The sequence below is a fragment of the Oncorhynchus tshawytscha genome, linkage group LG13, assembly GCF_018296145.1.
Source record: "Oncorhynchus tshawytscha isolate Ot180627B linkage group LG13, Otsh_v2.0, whole genome shotgun sequence".
Lineage (NCBI taxonomy): Eukaryota > Metazoa > Chordata > Actinopteri > Salmoniformes > Salmonidae > Oncorhynchus > Oncorhynchus tshawytscha.
The window spans coordinates 84,338,235-84,358,267 of NC_056441.1; the positions used below are offsets into that span (position 1 = coordinate 84,338,235).

At 45.1% G+C, this 20,033-nt stretch overlaps 1 protein-coding gene across 1 annotated transcript in view; it reads right to left on the bottom strand.

Annotated features, from left to right (window-relative positions):
• Positions 1-6,395: 6,395 nt before the first annotated feature.
• LOC112265721 (guanine monophosphate synthase) overlaps positions 6,396-20,033 on the bottom strand; it is a 33,261-nt gene continuing 19,623 nt past the window's right edge. The window contains exons 12-17 of the mRNA XM_042296445.1: positions 19,737-19,862; positions 9,900-9,958; positions 9,774-9,845; positions 9,549-9,679; positions 8,471-8,643; positions 6,396-8,339 (exon numbers count right to left, since the gene is read on the bottom strand). Of these exons, the coding sequence (XP_042152379.1) occupies positions 8,238-8,339; positions 8,471-8,643; positions 9,549-9,679; positions 9,774-9,845; positions 9,900-9,958; positions 19,737-19,862 (663 nt within the window). The 3' untranslated portion in view covers positions 6,396-8,237. The remainder of the gene's footprint in view (positions 8,340-8,470; positions 8,644-9,548; positions 9,680-9,773; positions 9,846-9,899; positions 9,959-19,736; positions 19,863-20,033) is intronic.

Genomic DNA, 20,033 nt, shown 5'->3' on the forward strand with positions numbered 1-20,033 from the left:
TGAGCAGAGTACAGGCCTAGGCTATATGCACCGTAGTGTTTTAATATACTTTGTGCGCATTGCATTACTTTAAAATAGCCTATAGGGTTTAGAATTTTTATTTTATTTATTTTACCTTTATTTAACCAGGTAGGCAAGTTGAGAACAAGTTCTCATTTACAATTGCGACCTGGGGCTTGTAGGGCTTGTAATCAAAATTATAGTTTTAAATTAAGGAGACAATGACAGTAGAATAGTAAATAACGTTGTGTGAAGTGCAACGCGCAATGAACTGGCAAATCCAAAATACATATAGTAAATTAGTCAGAAGCGGTAAATTCCCTGGCATGTGAACGTCGGTGTGTATTCATGTTAATGACATAGCACAAAGCGCCTCAAGGCTACGATTTAATTGGCAATAGCATGTGGCGACGCGGATGAGCGCTCATGGGACATTGGCCTTAATGCTCAATAATCAACATCGGATACTGTAATTGTTTATTCCGAAGCATCCTCTGGGTCTTTCGCTGTTGTGAGTCTGAGCTTGTCGACACTTGTCTTTCATCATCCGGGAGAGGAGAGAAACACCTGAACCCCCGCAGTGGAGACGCCCATGGGATAGGATCGCTGGCGGTGCTCGGTTTCCACAAACAGGTGGCTTCACGTGTTGACTCCTGACAGTAATTTAACCCAAATGTATCATTTCTTGTAATGAAACGTACACCATTACCATCCATATTTCATGAAATAGGCTTACATAAGCAGGGCATATTTTTTGTTCTGAAAATGTATCGTCATAACCAATAGTCTCCAACCTGGGTCCTAGAGAGCTGCATGGTGTGTTAGGCCTCTCTGTAAATCTAGACTAACACATCTACTATCCTAACCAGCTGGCGAGTAGACTATACGGATGTAGACTGAAGAGTCAATGGAAATTGAACCCCAAGGCACGTAAAAAGGTTCCACACTCACTCGTGATGAGCAGTGGCATGTATGGATGCCAAGGGAATCAATGCTTCCTCCCCCAAAAAATGACCAACCCAAAAATAAACCCTGAAGAAGGTAGGTGATGCCGAAACGTTGGTGAATGCCCAGTAGATTGCTGGGAGTTTATGTTTGGAGTGCGTGACTCTTTGTTTTGGTGGTTTGCAATTAAAAAACAAAATTATTTATTTTGTCTCTGTGTTTCATAACTTTCCTTAAATTCACATGTATTTATTTAACTAGACAGGTCAGTTAAGAGCACATTCTTATTTACAATGATGGCCTACACCGGCCAAACCCGGACGACACTGGTCTAATTGTGCGCCGCTCTATGGGACTCCCAATCACGGCCAGATGTGATACAGTCTCACAGGAAAAAGCATCCGAGCGAGCGAAACAGCGCCCCCTGTCTCTCTACGTCAATCAATCAATCAATCAATCAATCAAATGTATTTATAAAGCCCTTACATCAGCTGATGTCATAAAGTGCTGTACAGAAACCCAGCCTAAAACCACAAACAATGCAGGTGAAGGCCATCTATCTGATGCTGTCTGGTCCAAACGAGTATGACATTGTTGCCGCCTGTAGCATTTAATTCAAGGGAAGCCAGCGAGCATCTGACCTCCCTTGACAAAAAAAAAAAAAAAAAAAAAAAAAAAAAAAAGTAAATTAAAAATTTGCCAAACAGAGTTGAGCTAAACTGCGCGAGCTCAACTGAACGGTCCTGGCGAACCAACAACAACACATGTCAAGGGAAGTCCGTTTGGATTTGCCGTCACTCTTATCCAATGAGTGCCTACGTCATTGACAGAAACACTTGATTTGTTGCATCTCGTTGTGTTGTTGTCCTCTGGTAACTAGCTAGCTAAAACTGGCCCTTTCCTAAATTAGCCATGGATGTAGGTAGGGATTTGGACTTGTGGTTTTCCTTAATTCTCCATACTGGCCAATGATTACAACGGCGATTTTGATCCAATCATTAATTCATACCTTGTTGTGTCCCTGGCCTGAGAGGATGGAAGGTCAATATGTACGGTAGTTAGATATAGAAGGCTAATGTTAACTAGCTAACGTTGCCCATGAATGGAAGTTAGACTAGCGAGTAATCATTTTAGCCATGTAGCCTGGGACAACAAAATATGAAAGCCTGTACTGTATGAGAGTGAGAGACTATTTCATCAATATGAAAGCCTGTACTGTATGAGAGTGAGAGACTATTTCATCAATATGAAAGCCTGTACTGTATGAGTGAGAGACTATTTCATCAATATGAAAGCCTGTACTGTATGAGAGTGAGAGACTATTTCATCAATATGAAAGCCTGTACTGTATGAGAGTGAGAGACTATTTCATCAATATGAAAGCCTGTACTGTATGAGAGTGAGAGACTATTTCATCAAAATGAAAGCCTGTACTGAAAGCCTTTCATCAATATACCTGTACTGTATGAGAGTGAGAGACTATTTCATCAATATGAAAGCCTGTACTGTATGAGAGTGAGAGACTATTTCATCAATATGAAAGCCTGTACTGTATGAGATTTCATCAATATGAAAGCCTTCATCAATATGAAAGCCTGTACTGTATGAGAGTGAGAGACTATTTCATCAATATGAAAGCCTGTACTGTATGAGAGAGACTATTTCATCAATATGAAAGCCTGTACTGACTATTTCATCAATATGAAAGCCTGTACTGTATGAGAGTGAGAGACTATTTCATCAATATGAAAGCCTGTACTGTATGAGAGTGAGAGACTATTTCATCAATATGAAAGCCTGTACTGTATGAGAGTGAGAGACTATTTCATCAATATGAAAGCCTGTACTGTAGACTATTTCATCAATATGAAAGCCTGTACTGTATGAGAGTGAGAGACTATTTCATCAATATGAAAGCCTGTACTGTATGAGCTATTTCATCAATATGAAAGCCTGTACTGTATGAGAGTGAGAGACTATTTCATCAATATGAAAGCCTGTACTGTATGAGAGTGAGAGACTATTTCATCAATATGAAAGCCTGTACTGTATGAGAGTGAGAGACTATTTCATCAATATGAAAGCCTGTACTGTATGAGAGTGAGAGACTATTTCATCAATATGAAAGCCTGTACTGTAAGCTATTTCATCAATATGAAAGCCTGTACTGTATGAGAGTGAGAGACTATTTCATCAATATGAAAGCAATAGAGTGAAAGCCTGTACTGTATGAGAGTGAGAGACTATTTCATCAATATGAAAGCCTGTACTGTATGAGAGTGAGAGACTATTTCATCAATATGAAAGCCTGTACTGTATGAGAGTGAGACTATTTCATCAATATGAAAGCCTGTACTGTATGAGAGTGAGAGACTATTTCATCAATATGAAAGCCTGTACTGTATGAGAGTGAGAGACTATTTCATCAATATGAAAACCTGTACTGTATGAGAGTGAGAGACTATTTCATCAATATGAAAGCCTGTACTGTATGAGAGTGAGAGACTATTTCATCAATATGAAAGCCTGTACTGTATGAGAGTGAGAGACTATTTCATCAATATGAAAGCCTGTACTGTATGAGAGTGAGAGACTATTTCATCAATATGAAAGCCTGTACTGTATGAGAGTGAGAGACTATTTCATCAATATGAAAGAGAAGAGTTGTTTCTCTACAAGTAGAGTGAGTCAACATGTTTGTTTTTCTACTTGCTCACACACACACACACACACACACACACACACACATTTAGCTAACGTTGATTGGACTACATTTTGGGGTATTTTTTTTTCTTTGGTATCTTTTGTCACTGTATGAGACTAATCAGAGGTTATTTGATGTTGAAATGGTGCTGAAATAGTGGAGGCAGCTCCTGTTTCCTTTCGACGTGTGGTAACTGTGGTTCTACATCAATAGTAGTTCAGTGGTCTGAAAATGTCAGAAACATGAACCTTGACCACGCTGTAGGTCATGTAACTGTCTGTTATTGTACATGCAATATGCTTTGTGGACTTCACTGGACAGAGGTTTTTCTCCAGTTTTCTGCTAAAACAAAAAAGGTGTTGTTGAATTTAATCTTTCACTGTTTTATTTGAAAAAAACAAAACAGAACACATTTACATAAGTATTCAAACCATTTACTCAGTACTTTGTTGAAGCACCTTTGGCAGCAATTATAGCCTGGAGCCGTCTTGGTTATGATACTACAAGCTTGGCACACCTGTATTTGGGGAGTTCCTCCCATTCTTCTCCGCAGATCCTCTCAAGGTCTGTCAGGTTGGATGGGGAGCGTTGCTGCACAGCTATTTTCAGGTCTCTCCTGAGGATGTTCAAATCGGGTTCAAGTCCGGGATCTGGCTGGGCCACACCCAGTATGAGGTCCTGAGCACTCTGGAGCAGGTTTTCATCAAGGATCTCTCTGTACATTGCTCCGTCCATCTTTCCCTCAATCCTGACTAGTCTCCCAGTCCCTGCCGCTGTAAAACATCCCCACAGCATGATGTTGCCACCACCATGCTTCACCGTAGGGATGCTGCCAGGTTTCCTCCAGACGTGACACTTCTCTTTCAGGCCAAAGAGTTCAATCTTGATTTCATCAGACCAGATAAATCTTGTTTCTCGCGGTCTGAGAGGCCTTTTGTCAAACTCCAAGCGGGCGGTCATGTGCATTTTACAGAGGAGTGGCTTCTGTCTAGCCATTCTAGCATAAAGGCCTGATTGGTGGAGTGCTGCAATGATGGTTGTCCTTCTGGAAGGTTCTCCCATCTCCACAGAGGAGCTCTGTCAGAGTGACCATCGGGTTCTTGGTCATCTTCCCGCTAAGGGTCATTCCCCCGATTGCTCAGTTTGGCCGTCCGGCCAGCTCTAGGAAGAGTCTTGGTGGTTCCAAACTTCTTCCATTTAAGAATGATTAAGGCCAGTGTGTTCTTGGGACCTTCAATGCTGCAGAAATGTTTTGGTAACTTTCCCCAGATCTGTACAATGACACAATCCTGTCTCAGAGCTCTACAGACAATTCCTTCAACACCAAGGCTTGGTTTTTACTCTGATATGCACTGTCAACTGTGGGACATTATACTCAATTTCAAATCTCATCGCAAAGGATCTGAATACTTATGTAAATAAGGTATCAGTTTATCTGTAATAAATTTGTACACATTTAAAAAATAAATAAAAACTTGTTTTCACTTTGTCATTATGGGATATTGTGTGTAGACTGCTGACAATTTTTATTTATTTAAATCAATTTTAGAATAAGACTAACATAACAAAATGAGGAAAAAGTCAAGGGATCTGAATACTTTCCAAAGGCACTGTACAAAAGTATGTGGACACTCCAAATTAGTGGATTCGGCTATTTCAGCAACACCCATTACTGACAGGTGTATAAAATCGAGCACACAGCCATGCAATCTCCATAGCAAAATATTTGTAGTAGAATGTCCTGAGGATGAGCTCAGTGACCCAACGTAGTAACGTCATATGAAGCCACCTTTCCAACGAGTCAGTTCCTCAAATTTCTGCCCTGCAAGAGCTGCCCCGGTCAACTCTTAAGTGTGGTTATTGTGATGTGGAAACCTCTAGGAGTAACAATGGCTCAGCTGTAAAGTGGTAGGCCACACAAGCTCACAGAACGGGACCACCGAGTGCTGAAGCGTGTTAATGGGTTTCCATGACCGAGCAGCCACACACAAGAGCACTATGCACAATACCAAGAGTCGGCTGGAGTGCTGTAAAGCTCGCAGCCATTGGACTGGAGCAGTGGAAACACATCTGGAGTGATGAATCACATTTCACCATCTGGCAGTCTGACGGACAGATCTGGGTTTGGCAGATGCCAGAAGAACGCTACCTACCTGAATGCATAGTGCCAACTGTAAAGTCTGGTGGAGGTAGAATAATGGTCAGGGCTGTTTTTCCATAGTTCAGGCTATGCCCTTTAGTTCCAGTGAAGGGAAATCTTAACGCTACAGCCTACAATTACGTTCTAGACGATTCTGTGCTTCTAACTTTGTGGCAACAGGTTGGGGAAGGCCCTTTCCTGTTTCAGTATGAAAATGCCCCCGTGCAAAGTGACGTTCATACAGAAATGGTGTGTTGAGATCGGTGTCGAAGAACTTGACTGGCCTGCAGAGCCCTGACCTCAACCCCATCGAACACCTTTGGGATGAATTAGAACGCTGACTGTGAGCCAGGCCTAATCGCCCAACATCAGTGCCCGACCTCACTAATGCTCGTGGCTGAATGGGCGCAAGTCCCCACAGCTAGTATTCTAGTGGAAAGCCTTCCCAGAAGAGTGGATGCTGTTATAGAAGCAAAAGGGGGCGGCATCTCCATATTAATGCCCATGATTTTGGAATGAGATGTTCAACGAACAGGTGTCCACATACTTTTGGTCATATTGAGTAAATCTAGACATTTTGATTAGTTGGTAAAGAGTGTGAGAAGATTCAACTGAGACTTCTTTACTAAAGCTTGGTTTTCCATTATACACATTCCATAGTTGAAACTGCATGCAGGGACTTGGTTTGAGGCACGTTACCAAGGATGAACGAGCTGTTTTAAACAAAACAAACAAACAAAAGAATATCAAACACAGAATTGCATAAATTAATCTTATTTCAATATTGCAGTAAAATCCAACTACAAAAACTAAACATCCATTAATTAAGCGGTTTTTGTTTTCCAAGTAGACATATGCATCATAAAATACACAATTAAAGGCAACACAAAAGGGAGAGACGCTAACAACAAGTTGCAATTAAGACCGTTAAGGAACAGATTCATTTTGCATTGGGTATTCAGCTGTCATAACAAAATAATATTGAAGGTGAGGGGTACAAAGTCAAACACAGAGGCATGTAAATCAGTATTATCACACAGTAAAACATTACCTACAGGCTGGATATGGGGCAGACAGGGGTCCTTAAAAAGACATGCTTCAGGTCCAGTAAAACAGTTAGTCCTGGTCTAACTGAGGACTCTCTCAGTAAATTAGTGTTGAAAACATTGAACTGAGAGCCAGATTACTGACAATGCCTACTCAGGAGTCCTCTAGTCACGATGGCCACTGCCAGTTTTCAATTTGACCCTATAAAAAAAAAGGGGATGCTTTCGTGATTGGGTTTTAAAATCCATCAGCTGTAAGTACTAGAACTTCCCAAACGCGTTAGGAAAGCACCAAGGCTTTATGTGCAAAAGTTGCTCCTACACAACTGTAGGAGGTGCCACGTGCCAGCATGATCACGATAATGACAAAAGGTGTTCACACAACAATTGTTGTTTTGACTATAGTAACATTTGAATTAATTCTCAGTCCTTTTGTCATCTTGTTTCTCTTAAATAGCATATATTGCAGCATGAAGTAACAGTTCTCACCAGGCAGGGGGTGTGTCAAACAAAGGGGAAGAGAGAAAAAAACAGGCACAGAAAAGGACACCCCGTCATTTTGGGGGCTTCCCAAACAGTTACCAATCTCTGAAAATTAACTCATATTTTCCTTTGGCCGCTGTTGGTAGTTTAACATCACATTTTTCATTTAAGTGGACCGTCAACAAAAACCCAAATCTAATTTCACCACAGCTTAATCTACATTTGGCAACAACAACAAAAAAAAGTTTTTAAAAAAAATAAAAAAAAGTGATATTGGTCACAGTTTCTCTGCTAAATGACTTGGAGACAGGCAGCCCCTGTCTGTCTCTTTGCACAGTATACAGTTGGAACGGAAATGGTTGAGTAAAAATCATCTTGGGACAAAAAGACTCATCGGAAGTGGAACATAAAAAGCCAAAATGCGATGGAAGACTTAAAGCCACGGGCAAGTTGCTGCTCTTCCTTCAACCTGTATGTCATACAAGTAGGTCGTTTCCTCTCTTTCTTCTGTCGTTGGTCTCACGCTGCAATCTGAGGCACGCCGTTTACACAATCCACTTCCTGAACTCTCACTCTCTTAACCTTTTGAATCTCAACTGGCTTGTTTCCAAAAACAGGAAGCAGCACTTATGCCAAAGAAGGAAAAAAATAATGCATTGTCACGCATGAAGAAACTGATCCAAAAATAAGGATGAATAGTCATCATATCTATAATAACAATAATACAAACAACTCCCAAAAACTGAGCGGGGGGGCAGAGTAGCGGCTTCAGGTGTGTGCTGGTCCTGCTTGCTTTCCATGGGAATGTTCTAGAGAGGGGGGTGATCTGAAAGGAGAGGTGAGATGGGAGGGGGATAGGTGTTAGGAGAGGGAAAGAAAAGAGGAAGAGAGGAGCTCACATCTTCTCTCTCCATGAGCTCTACTCCCACTCTGTGGTGCCAGGAGGTTTGGAGGTCAGGTCAAACATCACCCGGGAGATGCCAGGGATCTTCTTGATCTCATTTACCATCTTCAGCACCACCTGGGGAGGCGAGAGAAAGAGAGAAAGAGAAAAAAGGAGAGAGAGAGAAAGAGAGAGAAGGGTTAGAGCTGGAGACTGTGGTTTATACTGAGAGTAATGTCTGATCCCCATCTCGTGGTGACTCGTAATACCTCCTCGGGGATGTGGTTTCCGGGCGTGGCAGGTATCCCGGTCATGAAGTCGCTGGTGATGAACGTTCTTACGACCACAGAGCGTCGGCAGGACGGCTGCCTCTGTGAGGAATCACGGTCAAAGTGCAGAGGGGTCAGGATGACCGGCATCTGACTGATCTTCCCAGAGTAACCTGGGAGAAAGAGGGTACACAGAGGGGTCAGGACCGACTGACTGATCATCCTGGGAGAAAGAGGGTACTGATCTTCCCAGAGTAACCTGGGAGAAAGAGGGTACACAGAGGGGTCAGGATGACCGGCATCTGACTGATCTTCCCAGAGTAACCTGGGAGAAAGAGGGTTCAGAATCACCACACCAGACAGGGTTAGCAACGAGCACCTCATAAAGGGAAGTTGGTTTTACCGGGGGGGACAGCCTGGTGTGTGTGTTGGGAGCGACCAGACAGAGGGAGAGCGAGACGCCAACGCAACGCTAGCTAACATGTAGCAGCCACAATGTTATTTATTATACCATATAATAGCTAGCTAGGCTAATTATGGCTGCATGCAGTGTTTTCTTCCCAACCCCATAAAACAGCAGCCTATCAAATCTTATTTTTCCACACGCGCCGCATACAACCTGTCGGTAGCTCTTTGTAGCCTCCTTCTCATTTCGATAACTTTTAAATCCGTCATTTTATTTCACCTTGCATTGCATTACTGAACTCACTCCACATTGAGCCTCTCGGCTTCTCAAGTTACCAGTCTTCATGGGGCGCACATCATAAAAACGACCTTGAAAAAAAGTGTGTCGTTTCCAATACGTTAATAATTTGAAAGTGTCCCTGTAGGTAACAAAGTCACATTGATGTTTTAATTTAATTCCGAAAAAGCGTGTGTTATAGGCCTATAAATTTCTCTCTCGCCAAAAAGAATACTGACACAAGTATTTCAATACTAACGTCTGTTTAAATATTGGAATAACCGGTGCACATCCCTAGAGTTCTACACATTGTATTTCTATACTCTGTCCCCTGCTCTACACTAATCATTTCTATCCAGCTCTTCTGCTCCCCTCCTGAAGCAGGAAACCACTCACCAGACTCTCTGAGGATGGAGTGGGCCACGAAGTCCGCCTGTCTGAGTGTGCTGAGAACGCCCGTGGTCAGGAAGGTGGGGGTGACGTCTGTAGGGGGCTCCTTCACGTGGGACCCAAATACATACACAACTCTGGAGGGAGGCAGGAGAGAGGAAGGACGGTCCATGTGGCATTCTGCTAGCAGTAACTGGTTCTACTTCTTCTACTGTGTACTGTGTGTGTTACCTGTTGATGGCGTGACACATGCGAGGGATGAGTCTGGCCAGGAACATGAGGGATTCCCAGTGTGGAGCCCCACTTTAAGACTGGTGACCCCACACACAGACAGAGAGAGAGACACGGAGAGAGAACAGGTTAGGAGCCTCTTTACTGGTGACCCCACACACATAGCTATAAGACCGACAGTCACCCTACATACACACAGACAGAGAGAGAGACACAGAGAGAGAACAGGTTAGGAGCCTCTTTACTGGTGACCCCACACACATAGCTATAGGACCGACAGTCACCACACACACACACACACACACACACACACAGAGAGAGAGAGAGAACAGGTTAGGAGCCTCTTTACTGGTGACCCCACACACATAGCTATAGGACCGACAGTCACCACACACACACACACACACACAGACAGAGAGAACAGGTTAGGAGCCTCTTTACTGGTGACCCCACACACATAGCTATAGGACCGACAGTCACCACACACACACACACAGACAGACAGAGAACAGGTTAGGAGCCTCTTTACTGGTGACCCCACACACATAGCTATAGGACCGACAGTCACCCCACACACACACAGAGAGAGAACAGGTTAGGAGCCTCTTTACTGGTGACCCCACACACATAGCTATAGGACCGAAAGTCACCCTACACACAGAGAGAGAGCGAGAGAGAGAGAGAGAACACACGCTAAAGCTTCTGCTATGATCACTTATATACACTGTAGAGGTTCACTTGACCAACACTTCATTATTGTGATGATTAGTTAATCAAAAGTGATCTATCGCGTCCATCCTTCACATTTAGACTTCACTATGAGACTCTGGGGTTATTTGAGGCCTTTCTCTTCTCCCTCTGCTCCCAGACAAACTCCACAGAGAACAATAAGCCCCTCTCTGTTAATACACTCCTGTCTCTCTCCTGGTCCACTTACCAACACACAGTCACACTTTCTGAGGTAAAAATAGCACTCAGTCTCTCCTGCCTCACTTATCCAACACACATTCACTGTTTCTGGGATAAATATATCCCTCAGTGGCTTTCAGCAGGAAGGGTGGAGGAGACATCCACAAACTGAATGGGCGGAGCCATCTGTGTCATCATTCCATTACCATGCACTTGTCAACAGACAGACATTGTTTAACCACAGCCTGAAGGACATTAACAGAGAGCAGTAAAATCTCCAAAATACCCATTGACAGACATTGCCCCTTAGCCATAGATCTAGGATCAGATTACCCCCTCCCCAAAACTAACCTTAACCATTAGCTGGATAAACAAATATATCTGACCCGGTATCAGCGATTATGGGAAGAGGTCTACCTACTCAGCCCTGGCAGTAGCAGTGCCATCCTGTTATAGTGAGAGAGGGAGATGGCTGCTGAGTGAAGGAATAACAGGGAGTGTCTAACTAGTCCCGACGTGGCTGCTGAGAATAACAGGGAGCGTCTAACTAGTCCTGGCCTGGCTGCTGAGTGAAGGAATAACAGGGAGCATCTAACTAGTCCTGACGTGGCTGCTGGGAATAACAGGGAGTGTATAACTAGTCCTGATGTGGCTGCTGAGTGAAGGAATAACAGGGAGTGTCTAACTAGTCCTGATGTGGCTGCTGGGAATAACAGGGAGCGTCTAACTAGTCCTGACGTGGCTGCTGGGAATAACAGGGAGCGTCTAACTAGTCCTGACGTGGCTGCTGGGAATAACAGGGAGTGTATAACTAGTCCTGATGTGGCTGCTGAGTGAAGGAATAACAGGGAGCATCTATAACAGGGAGTGTCTAACTAGTCCTGATGTGGCTGCTGGGAATAAAAAGGGAGCGTCTAACTAGTCCTGACGTGGCTGCTGGGAATAACAGGGAGCGTCTAACTAGTCCTGACGTGGCTGCTGAGTGAAGGAATAACAGGGAGCATCTAACTAGTCCTGACGTGGCTGCTGGTGAAGGAATAACAGAGAGTGTCTAACTAGTCCTGATGTGGCTGCTGGGAATAACAGGGAGTGTCTAACTAGTCCTGACGTGGCTGCTGGGAATAACAGGGAGTGTATAACTAGTCCTGATGTGGCTGCTGGGAAGGAATAACAGGGAGCGTCTAACTAGTCCTGATGTGGCTGCTGGGAATAAAAGGGAGCGTCTAACTAGTCCTGACGTGGCTGCTGGGAATAACTAACTAGTCCTGATGTGGCTGCTGGGAATAACAGGGAGCATCTAACTAGTCTAACTAGTCCTGACGTGGCTGCTGGGAATAACAGGGAGCGTCTAACTAGTCCTGATGTGGCTGCTGAGTGAAGGAATAACAGGAGAGGTCTAACTAGTCCTGATGTGGCTGCTGGGAATAACAGGGAGTGTATAACTAGTCCTGACGTGGCTGCTGAGTGAAGGAATAACAGAGAGAGGTCTAACTAGTCCTGACGTGGCTGCTGGGAATAACAGGGAGTGTATAACTAGTCCTGACGTAGCTGCTGGGAATAACAGGGAGTGTATAACTAGTCCTGATGTGGCTGCTGAGTGAAGGAATAACAGCGAGCGTCTAACTAGTCCTGACGTGGCTGCTGGGAATAACAGGGAGCGTCTAACTAGTCCTGATGTGGCTGCTGAGTGAAGGAATAACAGAGAGAGGTCTAACTAGTCCTGATGTGGCTGCTGGGAATAACAGGGAGCGTCTAACTAGTCCTGACGTGGCTGCTGGGAATAACAGGGAGTGTATAACTAGTCCTGACGTGGCTGCTGGGAATAACAGGGAGCGTCTAGTCCTGACGTCAGAGACCAAACCACAGCCTAACATGAGGCCGAGCTCCACCACACACTGTCAGAAGAGAGAGGGACAGAAAAGGAAATAAAGACTGTACTGTGTTGTCTGTTCTACAGTGTGTAGACACTATGGATCTCTTAATGCAAACAAAGCTTGTATGAATTTGAGAAATAAACCAATGGAAAAACAGACCGAGACATGTAGACCACTGGGTCATAAAGGCTGTTGACCATATAGCCTAGGTAATGTAGCGGGGCAGACAGAGCCATATAGCCTTGGTAATGTAGCGGGGCAGACAGAGCCATATAGTGTAGTCCAGCGGGGCAGACAGAGCCATACAGTGTAGTCCAGCGGGGCAGACAGAGCCATACAGTGTAGTCCAGCGGGGCAGACAGAGCCATACAGTGTAGTCCAGCGGGGCAGACAGAGCCATACAGTGTAGTCCAGCGGGGCAGACAGAGCCATACAGTGTAGTCCAGCGGGGCAAACAGAGCCACATAGTGTAGTGGGGCAGACAGAGCCACATAGTGTAGTGGGGCAGACAGTGTAGTGGGGCAGACAGAGCCACATAGTGTAGTGGGGCAGACAGAGCCACATAGTGTAGTGGGGCAGACAGAGCCACATAGTGTAGTGGGGCAGACAGAGCCACATAGTGTAGTGGGGCAGACAGAGCCACATAGTGTAGTGGGGCAGACAGACAGAGCCACATAGTGTAGTGGGGCAGACAGAGCCACATAGTGTAGTGGGGCAGACAGAGCCACATGTGTAGTGGGGCAGACAGAGCCACATAGTGTAGTGGGGCAGACAGAGCCACATAGTGTAGTGGGGCAGACAGAGCCACATAGTGTAGTGGGACAGAGCCACATAGTGTAGTGGGGCAGACAGAGCCACATAGTGTAGTGGGGCAGACACAGCCACATAGTGTAGTGGGGCAGATGTGGGGCAGACAGAGCCACATAGTGTAGTGGGGCAGACAGAGCCATATAGTGTAGTGGGGACAGAGCAGACAGACAGAGCCATATAGTGTAGACTAGTGGGGCAGACAGAGCCACATAGTGTAGACTAGTGGGGCAGACAGAGCCACATAGTGTAGTGGGGCAGACAGAGCCACATAGTGTAGTGGGGCAGACAGAGCCACATAGTGTAGTGGGGCAGACAGAGCCACATAGCGTAGTGGGGCAGACAGAGCCACATAGCGTGTAGTGGGGCAGACAAAGCCACATAGTGTAGTGGGGCACATAGTGTAGTGGGGCAGACAGCCACATAGTGTAGTGGGGCAGACACAGCCACATAGTGTAGTGGGGCAGACAGAGCCACATAGTGTAGTGGGGCAGACAGAGCCACATAGTGTAGGGGGCAGACACAGCCACATAGTGTAGTGGGGCAGATGTGGGGCAGACAGAGCCACATAGTGTAGTGGGGCAGACGTGGGGCAGACAGAGCCACATAGTGTAGTGGGGCAGACGTGGGGCAGACAGAGCCATATAGTGTAGTCTAGTGGGGCAGACAGAGCCATATAGTGTAGTCTAGTGGGGCAGACAGAGCCATATAGTGTAGTCTAGTGGGGCAGACAGAGCCACATAGTGTCTAGTGGGGCAGACAGAGCCACATAGTGTAGTCTAGCAGACAGAGCCACATAGTGTAGTGGGGCAGACAGAGCCACATAGTGTAGTGGGGCAGACAGAGCCATATAGTGTAGTGGGGCAGACGTGGGGCAGACAGAGCCATATAGTGTAGTCTAGTGGGGCAGACAGAGCCATATAGTGTAGTCTAGTGGGGCAGACAGAGCCATATAGTGTAGTCTAGTGGGGCAGACAGAGCCATATAGTGTAGTCTAGTGGGGCAGACAGAGCCATATGGTGTAGTCTAGTGGGGCAGACAGAGCCATATAGTGTAGTCTAGTGGGGCAGACAGAGCCACATGGTGTCTAGTGGGGCAGACAGAGCCACATAGTGTAGTCTAGTGGGGCAGACAGAGCCATATAGTGTAGTCTAGTGGGGCAGACAGAGCCATATAGTGTAGTCTAGTGGGGCAGACAGAGCCACATAGTGTAGTCTAGTGGGGCAGACAGAGCCACATAGTGTAGTCTAGTGGGGCAGACAGAGCCATATAGTGTAGTCTAGTGGGGCAGACAGAGCCATATAGTGTAGTCTAGTGGGGCAGACAGAGCCACATAGTGTAGTCTAGTGGGGCAGACAGAGCCACATAGTGTAGTCTAGGGGGCAGACAGAGCCACACAGTGTAGTGGGGCAGACAGAGCCACATAGTGTAGTGGGGCAGACAGAGCCACATAGTGTAGTGGGGCAGACAGAGCCACATAGTGTAGTGGGGCAGACAGAGCCACACAGTGTATAGTGTAGTGGGGCAGACAGAGCCATATAGTGTAGTGGGGCAGACAGAGCCATACAGTGTAGTGGGGCAGACAGAGCCATACAGTGTAGTGGGGCAGACAGAGCCATACAGTGTAGTCTAGTGGGGCAGACAGAGCCATATAGTGTAGTCTAGTGGGGCAGACAGAGCCACATAGTGTAGTCTAGTGGGGCAGACAGAGCCACATACAGTGTAGTGGGGCAGACAGAGCCACATAGTGTAGTGTAGTGGGGCAGACAGAGCCACATAGTGTAGTCCAGTGGGGCAGACAGAGCCACATAGTGTAGTCCAGTGGGGCAGACAGAGCCATATAGTGTAGTGGGGCAGACAGAGCCATACAGTGTAGTGGGGCAGACAGAGCCATATAGTGTAGTGGGGCAGACAGAGACATACAGTGTAGTGGGGCAGACAGAGACATACAGTGTAGCGGGGCAGACAGAGCTATGTAGTGTAGCGGGGCAGACAGAGCTATGTAGTGTAGCGGGGCAGACAGAGACATATAGCCTCAGTAATGTAGAGGGGCAGACAGAGACATATTGGCCAGTGGGTAATGTAGTAGGGCAGACATACATAGTGCCCATTGGGTAATGTAGCGAGGCAAACATACAGTGCCCATTGGGTAATGTAGTTGGGCAGACATACATAGTGCCCATTGGGTAATGTAGTGAGGCAGACATACATAGTGCCCATTGGGTAATGTAGCGAGGCAGACGTACATAGTGCCCATTGGGTAATGTAGTGAGGCAGACGTACATAGTGCCCATTGGGTAATGTAGTGAGGCAGACATACATAGTGCCCATTGGGTAATGTAGTGAGGCAGACATACATAGTGCCCATTGGGTAATGTAGTGAGGCAGACGTACATAGTGCCCATTGGGTAATGTAGTGAGGCAGACATACATAGTGCCCATTGGGTAATGTAGTGAGGCAGACATACATAGTGCCCATTGGGTAATGTAGTAGAATTCTTCCACTGCTCTGTTTGCTAAATACTTCAGTCTGAGATTCAAAATGAGCGGTGTTGTACCAAACAAAGTCATCAGTGATTGGATAATCTCTAACCAAATCAGAGTATCCAAGCCAAAAACGATTTTTTAAATGCTGCTTTACCCACGTGTGTTCTGGCTCTGGTCCAACCCCTCTGTGTCTGGGATTAATCAGTACGGTCAGAATGTGTTTCTGTTCTAGAAAACATCAGGGAGGTACTCAGTTTCTTCTCAGCAATGCGTCTGGACCTAACGTCTGTGGGCGTGGCATAGCATTTGGACGGAGCAAGGAGTTTGGGTAGCCAGACATGTTGACCACAGAGCCCAGTTTATTGGGGGGGGGGTCAGCTACTGCCCTGACTCATACTCTCTTCATCAAGGGAGAAACAGTGGGATGGTCAGGGAGATGCTCTCAGAAAAGGGGAGATATGACTAAAGAGACTCCAGCATCAGGTGCTGAGCGATGAGCTGAAATTTCAGATTAGTTTAGGTTTTTAAATATCAAAAAAAAAAAAAAAAAAAAAAGTCTACATGTAACTGGTATGAAATGGCTAGCTAGTTAGCGGTGCACACTAGTAGCATTTCCAATCGGTGACGTCACCCGCTCAGAGACCTTGAAGTAGTTGGTTCCCTTGCTCTGCAAGAGCGACAGGTAACGGCGCTTCGTGGGAGACCGTTGTGTTCAGCGGGTCCCTGGTTAGAGCCCAGGTTGGGGAAGAGGGTCAGAAGCAACACTTACAGTATATACACACACACACACACACACACACACCTGAAATTAAATCAATGTAAATAAAGGATGGTTTATTGGGAGAAGCCATAATGGGCAGTCACCAGTCCACCATCATTGTAAATGTTTTTGTTTTTAAATCACATACTAAAAACAAATACGTAATATACAGAACCAAAATATTTTATTAAAGTAAATAAATTATGTTTAGTCTAATAACTGATTGTAATGGGCAGTCACTAACCATCAATTGTTTTAGGTGTTTTTTACAGCATTCCACCCACAATGCATTTAGCCTATTGAAAAAACAAAAACAGTTTTTTTTTTTTTACGTAACCTGAACAGCCACGTCGCTCAGCACAGAGAATCTGATAAACCCATCTATCCATGCACGACTATAGAGGAGCAGCCAAACATGACAAGAGGCCTCAGTCAGGTGCCTGTTAAATTCCCCAGCAAGAAAACCAAATAATGGTTGCTCAAACAGAAGAGGAAACAAACAGAGTCACTGACAACAACCACATCTAAACACTGACAACCACCTGTTACTGTAATTTAATTACGCCAATCTGTTTTCATTAATTGAAAACCCTTAATCTATTTTATGAGAATTTGTAAGATTCTTGTTTGCATAAAATAGACGGAGACCAGTCTTATCAATAATAGGTAACAGAATTTATTCTCGGAGCGCGCTGCCACTTCACCACGAGCAACAGTTTATATACAAAACATGACGTCATTTCATTGCTTAACAGAAACCCCTCGACAGGGACAAAGTGAGGTGAAAAGTTCATTCTAACTTACTAACACACTCCCAGGTAACTTTTGACCCCTCAACATTATCGATCACCACTTAGCTGACAGTTCTAATTAACAGAAAACCTAGGAATGCACTCACTGTCTTATCTAAAAACCCCAGAGCTCAGTTTCGTTGATTCTACCATAGGTTAACTTCCTTATCTGTTTCCTTAATCCACAACCCATTAGTTTCTTCCTAGTTGGAATGGTGTTCATTAACTTTAATTACTCCTTGTCCGTGTCTCACAATCCTTTCTTATGAACTCATATTGTTAATCAGATATAAAAAAACAGAGTATATGGTTTACTTAGTTACAGTTCCATTTAAAATGATTTGTTCAGTCATTTAATCATAATTTTCCCAACACCACATCTAAAACACTGACGACAACCACCACATCTAAACCACCACCACCACATCTAAACCACCACATCTAAACCCACCACCACCACCACCACATCTAAACCCACCACCACCACCACATCTAAACCCACCACCACCACCACCACCACCACATCTAAACCCACCACCACCACCACCACATCTAAACCACCACCACCACCACATCTAAACCACCACATCTAAACCACCACATCTAAACCACTGACGACAACCACCACCACATCTAAACCACTGACGACAACCACCACCACATCTAAACCACAACCACCACCACATCTAAACCACTGACGACAACCACCACCACATCTAAACCACTGACGACAACCACCACCACATCTAAACCACTGACGACAACCACCACCACATCTAAACCACTGACGACGACCACCACCACATCTAAACCACTGACGACGACCACCACCACATCTAAACCACTGACGACGACCACCACCACATCTAAACCACTGACGACGACCACCACCACATCTAAACCACTGACCACCACCACATCTAAACCACTGACGACGACCACCACCACATCTAAACCACTGACGACGACCACCACCACATCTAAACCACTGACGACGACCACCACCACCATCTAAACCACTGACGACGACCACCACCACATCTAAACCACTGACGACGACCACCACCACATCTAAACCACTGACGACGACCACCACCACATCTAAACCACTGACGACAACCACCACCACCACATCTAAACAGGTGGAGTTTTAGGAGGGGTTCAGAAAGACACTCATGGTTGGCATCCACTGAAAGCTGCACAGCAACAACTGAGACCTAAAAGACACCCACCATGAGACCCACTAAATAAACTAAAGGTGTTGACCCTCCACATCTATCAAGACAACTGCAGCACTGGGCCAGTCACAATTAAATAGCACCTGGGCCAGGACAGGTGAAACACCTTCCCACTAACGAGATGGACAAGCCAGCAAAGGTGTAACACATACTGACTAACGAGGTGACACCAATCGGTGCAACCCGCGTGCTAACGAGCTATACGCAGTGGCGACCCGTCATTCAGAGTCCCACCTGTTTAGCAAAATGAAATAAAATAATAATCATTGAGTTATTAAAGCTGCATATAAAACAGGTGTTTCAGCCTAGCTCAGTGCTTTCTGTGGTGGTGGGGCAGCTAGAGGACAATCCAGAGCATAGGGGTTGGTAATGTTCTCTAGTTGGGTGTGTGGAACTAATGAACTTCTCTGCCGCAGAGGTAACGCTGGGTCTTCCTTTCCAGTGTTGGTCCTCATGAGAGCCAGTTTCATCATAGCGCTTGATGGTTTTTGCGACGGCACTTGAAGAAACTTTAAAAGTTCTTGAAATTTTTTGCATTGACTGACGTTCATGTCTTAAAGTAATGACTGTCGTTTCTCTTTGCTTATTTGAGCTGTTCTTGTCATAATATGGACTTGGTCTTTTACCAAATAGGGATATCTTCTGTATACCAACCCTACCTTGTCACAACACAACTGATTGGCTCAAACGCATTAAGAAGGAAGGAAATTCCACAAATTAACAAGGCACACCTGTTAATTGAAAAGCATTCCAGGTGACAACATCATGAAGCTGGTTGAGAGAATGCCAGAGTGTGCAAAGCTGTCATCAAGGGAAAGGGTGACTGCTTTGAAGAATCTCAAATATATTTTGATTTGTTCAACACTGTTTTGGTTACTACATGATTCCATATGTGTTATTTCATAGTTTAATGTCTTCACTCTTATTCTAAAATGTAGAAAATAGTACAAATAAAGAAAAACCCTTGAATGAGTAGGTGTGTCCAAAACTGACTGTTACTGTATGTACGTATGGATGTATATAAGTCAGAGGTCACATTCCAACAGACACCTCATGTCAAGCAGTGCCTGGAGTGAATATACTGTAAGAAGTGTTACCTGGACTCCCACAGTCTTGATTGGCAGCAGGAAGGCATTGAGTGAATGTAGACTTGTGATCTGCAGGAGTTTCTCCTCCTCCTCGTCTGATATACACGACTTCACTCTCTGCAGCAACGTGTGGGGCTGGAGGGGCAGAGTAAGTTACGATTATTATTTTTAGCTAGTCTGACATACTAGAGTAAGTTATCAGCATGCTGGTGTATAAAGAAGGAGTTGGGATCCATTGCAGAGCTCCATGTCCAAAACTCTGTTATTAGCACTGTGTTCCTGTCATAGACTAGTGATGCTCTGCTC